We start from the raw sequence: 4333 nt of genomic DNA, 5'->3' as shown, positions 1-4333 counted from the left end.
TCCCATCTCAGAGGTGACCTCTGCACGTGGCATACAGTGTGAGTTCCAGGACAGCCAGGGCTACACAGAGAAACCCTGTCTCGAAAAACCAAAAAAAAAAAAAAAAAGAAGAGCACTGTCCACATCCTAAGCGGGACAGCCTGTAGAGGGAAGAGTGCAGAGGGAACAGCAAACTCACATCCACTGAACTATGGACATCACAGCAAGTTCCTCACAGTCTGCCTTCCCTACTCCAGAAGCCCATCCACCACTGAGAGAATTGGCTTAGCCAGGTCTGTGGCATTATTGAACTTATCTCGAATCTCAGACAAAATGAGTGGAGAGACAGCTCAGTGCATGACAGCTCCTGCTCAAGCATGGGAACCAGGGTTCAAATCCCTGCAACCCAAATGACAGCTAGGCACAGCCACACACCCACAAACAGATGCACGGATGCACGCCTGGAATTCCAGTACAGAAGAGCAGAAAAAAAGAGCATCTCAGCTCACTGGCCGGGTATCCACCTGAAATGGCCAGCTTCAGGTTCAAAAAAAGACTCTGTCCCAAGGGAATAAGGCCAGAAGTGGTAAGAGTGGAGCCAGGCAGGCCTAATGACAATTGCCAGCACTCTGGAGCAGAGGCAGGCAGCGTTTTCCAAGTTCGTGGCCAGCCTGGGCTAAACCTGTAATGCTCTCTCTAACACAAGAGTGACAGAGTAAGACCCAGGCACCTTCTCTGATCCACAGACACATGCATTGGCAGACACCACACAAAAAAAGTACCAACTATCTAAACAAAACAAACAAAAAAAAAAACCCACAGTCCAGGCCCGTGTCTGTAATGCTAGGACTTGAGAAGCTAAGACAGGAGGATCTAGAATTCAAACCTCTCCACACCTAGCAAGTTGGAGTCCCACCTGTGCCACATGAAAGTAAATGAACTTGAGAAAAGGCCATGTTCTAAATATACCCTGTAATATAAAGTAAATGCAAAGTCTTGCCAGGGTTTGGGACCCAAAACACAAAAGGTTCCTATGAACAAAAAGGTCCAGCAGTGGCCCAGAACACACTGGACTGTTCTGAACAATCAGGTTTCACCTGACTAATTCTCTTTGTCAGAGTTACAAACATGAAACCCAAGATAAAGTCTCTCAGAGGCATCTCTACCTTCTCCAATCATTATGGAAAACTCTCAACGTTGTAGTTCCCAATGTTTCAAAGACAGGGTCCCATAGATGTGCTACACAATCTTGACAGTAACAGGAAAATCCTAGGCAGCTCCATCTTCTCCACCCCACCTCCAAGCCCACCACAGAGTGAGATGCTCTACCCCACCAAGACCACGCTGTGAGACGTACTTGTCTTGTCAATCAGGCTCTGGGCCTGCTCTTCCATCCATTTCTGGTAATAGTCTTTCACATTCTCTTTGTGTTTCCGACCACTGCAGTGTGTCTTCCTCACAGACGGCTGGAAAACAGACAGGTCATGGCCAACACAGAGACAAAAAGCACCAAACTAAAAAGGTTTCCCGCTTTGCCTCTGGGTAGGAAGCCTAGCTAAGAAATGAAATACCTTTTACACACTGCCTTCAGTACACATCTTTCCTGGACTTACAAACTATCCCAGAGGCCAGCATACTGGGGCCTACCCATCAAACTTTTGCTTTTGAGCACTGGCACACACATAGACCCTTGCCTCCTGGCCTCCCGCACTACTCAGTACCAGGAACGGAACTCAGAGCATCTGCAGTTTAGACACCAGCTGGGTTATACATCTGCCTGACAGCTTCATTTATGTACTGTCTATGGCTTCTGTCTACAATGACAGACTTTTGAGTATTATAAAGACTCCATATTTACAAATCTAAAACAGTTTGCTACTTTAAGAAAAAGTGTGCGTATGGCTGATCTGAATCTTGGTACTATTTCAATGTCCTCATGTTCCTCATGGGAAAACAGCAGCTTAAATATATTTAAGCCACACTATTAGGAGAATACAGTACTATAGGCAGGTCGGGTGATGCAGGCCTTGAATCCCAGGCATGGAGGCAGCAGGATAGCCTATTCTACATAAGTTCTAGGCCACCCAGGCCTACATAATGAAACCCTTTCCAAAAATAAATAAGCCAAGGAAGTGGTGGCACACAACTTTACTCCCTGCACTCAAGAAGGCAGAAAGCAAGCAGCTCTCTGTGAGTTCGAGGTCAGCCTGGTTTACAAATCATTCCAGAAGAGCCAGAGCTGTCTTGTTTCGTCAGGAGATTGGGGGTTGGGTGGGGGAGCAGATAAATAGATTATCTAAAACTACTAAAACCATAAAACCAAATTTTGTTGTTGCTAAAGGTTGTTTTGATTTGCTTTTTTTGAGGTAGAGTCTCCCACCATAGCCTTAAACTCACAGCAATACTCCATCTCAGTGTACTAGGAAGACAGGAGCCAGGCCCTAACTTTGTTGCTGGGCCTTGTGACTGCTAAACACCGGACAACACTAATCACATATCTCAGTTATTCCTCCTGATGATCAATAGTTAATGAGGTTCTCAGAGAAACTGAGAATGGAGCTGCACTTCTGCACACTAAGACATTCTTTCCGTTTTAACCAGACAGTTGAATAATGAGACATAATCAAATCTCCAAGCTGTAGGAACACACTCCTGGTTTGTTTGTTTTTTGTTTTGTTGGGCTTTGTTTGGAGGGTGGGGCGAGTTATTTTGACAAGGTCTCAATATGTATCCTTAACTGGCCTGGAATTTGCCATCTTCCTGGCTCAGCCTCTCAAGTATTGACATTACAGGTACATGCAGTTTCTGTATTCGCAAATGCTTTCCATCTTCAAGCTTGCTTAAAGTTTTATCATTCTGCAAATACCTTCAAATTACAAAGACCTCACCAAAAGGGTGAAAAAAAAAAAAACACCTGCTTCCTAATTACTTTCTAAGAAAGGTTGTCATAAAATTTCCAGGAGACTGTAATGCACACACCTGGACCTAAAGAAAAAGAATTTTGCATACAATGCGTTTTAGGATTATAAAAAGACCCGCCACTTACAGAATCGTGGGTAAGATACGTATCACAGTAGTCACAATAAAACCTGAAATGACAAAAGAAAACATCAGCAATTAACAGCTGTCCAAACCCAACTTCCTCGGATTCTAAGTCAAACAAAGCGTCCTGACAGAATGCGAGGCTTCTGGGCGAGGGTCCGCGCCCACTCTGCCAGGATGGCCAGAGAGCCTGGGTCTCCACCCGCCATCCCTCCGAGGGGCTCGCCTTCCCCTTGGAGCTTCCAGAACCCGAGGCCGCCGCCCTGCACCTTCACCAGGACCCGACTGACCACCACAAGTCCGCCTGCTCCCACGGCCACACTCACTTGGGCATGATGCTCCACAAGCCGTTGGCTACCCCGGTCCCCGCCGCCAGGAACTGACGCACACAGGCTGCGCCGACGCGAGCGAAGGATGCAGACACGAGGGGTAGGACTTCCGCTTCCGGCCTCTGCCCTACCGCTGCTGTGGGTGCCTCTGAGGTTCAATCCGCGCTCACTTATTCGGGATTGGTTACTCCGTCTAGGAAGTGCGTAATTTAGTACCATCAACAAAAGGTTCCAAAACCCTGGGTCAGCAGTTCGGACGCTGCGATCCATTAATCCAGTTTCTCAAGTTGTGGTGACCCCCCCCCCAACCAGAAATTATTTTTGTCGCTATAATTTTGGCACTGTAATTTTGGCACTCGTCTGACTAGTAAAGCAAATATCTGTGTTTTCTGATGGTCTTAGGAGAAACCTGTGAACGGTTGTTCGATCCGCAAAAGGAGTCACGACCACTGCTCTAGATGTACCCAGCTCTGCTGTAAATGCTGGGAAAAAAGGCAGAACAACGTCAGGTAAAAGTTCTCATTCTCCAAGGCCTGATTAGCAGTAAGCTGAAATCGATCAGTGGGTAAGGGATCAAAGTCCTATGCTGGGGAAATGAAGCGGAGAAGATCGCAGCTCAACATCAAGGAAGACAAAGAAAATGTAGAAGACGACCACTGAGAAACTGATAATTGTATTTGAGCAATTAAGACAGATGTGAATTGTAGGGACACACTCCTGGGTGTGTGGGGCGGGACTCTAGAGTCCCAAGTTTTAAACGCTGTCTCCCTGCTTCCTTCCTAGCTGTGCAATTTACTCTGAGCTTCAGTCTCCTCATCTGAAAAGTAAACTTGTGCAGTTTAAGGGAGAATCAAATGTAAAAATGCTGGAAAGTAGCTGGAGAGTTGGTGTAGCGATTAAGCATTTGTTGCTCTTGGAACAATCTAAGTTCGATTCCCCCATGGTGACTCACACCTGTCTGCAGCTCAAGTCTTAGGGTGTCT

At 46.4% G+C, this 4333-nt stretch overlaps 1 protein-coding gene across 1 annotated transcript in view; it reads right to left on the bottom strand.

Moving 5' to 3' along the window:
• Positions 1-3429, bottom strand: part of Snrpc (small nuclear ribonucleoprotein polypeptide C) — a 10667-nt gene extending 7238 nt beyond the window's left edge. The window contains exons 1-3 of the mRNA XM_021149406.2: positions 3348-3429; positions 3026-3068; positions 1337-1445 (exon numbers count right to left, since the gene is read on the bottom strand). Of these exons, the coding sequence (XP_021005065.1) occupies positions 1337-1445; positions 3026-3068; positions 3348-3355 (160 nt within the window). The 5' untranslated portion in view covers positions 3356-3429. The remainder of the gene's footprint in view (positions 1-1336; positions 1446-3025; positions 3069-3347) is intronic.
• Positions 3430-4333: the final 904 nt, after the last annotated feature.

Source organism: Mus caroli, chromosome 17 (assembly GCF_900094665.2).
Source record: "Mus caroli chromosome 17, CAROLI_EIJ_v1.1, whole genome shotgun sequence".
Lineage (NCBI taxonomy): Eukaryota > Metazoa > Chordata > Mammalia > Rodentia > Muridae > Mus > Mus caroli.
The sequence above is the reverse complement of the archived record's forward strand: the minus strand, read 5'-3'. Positions and strand labels throughout refer to the sequence as shown.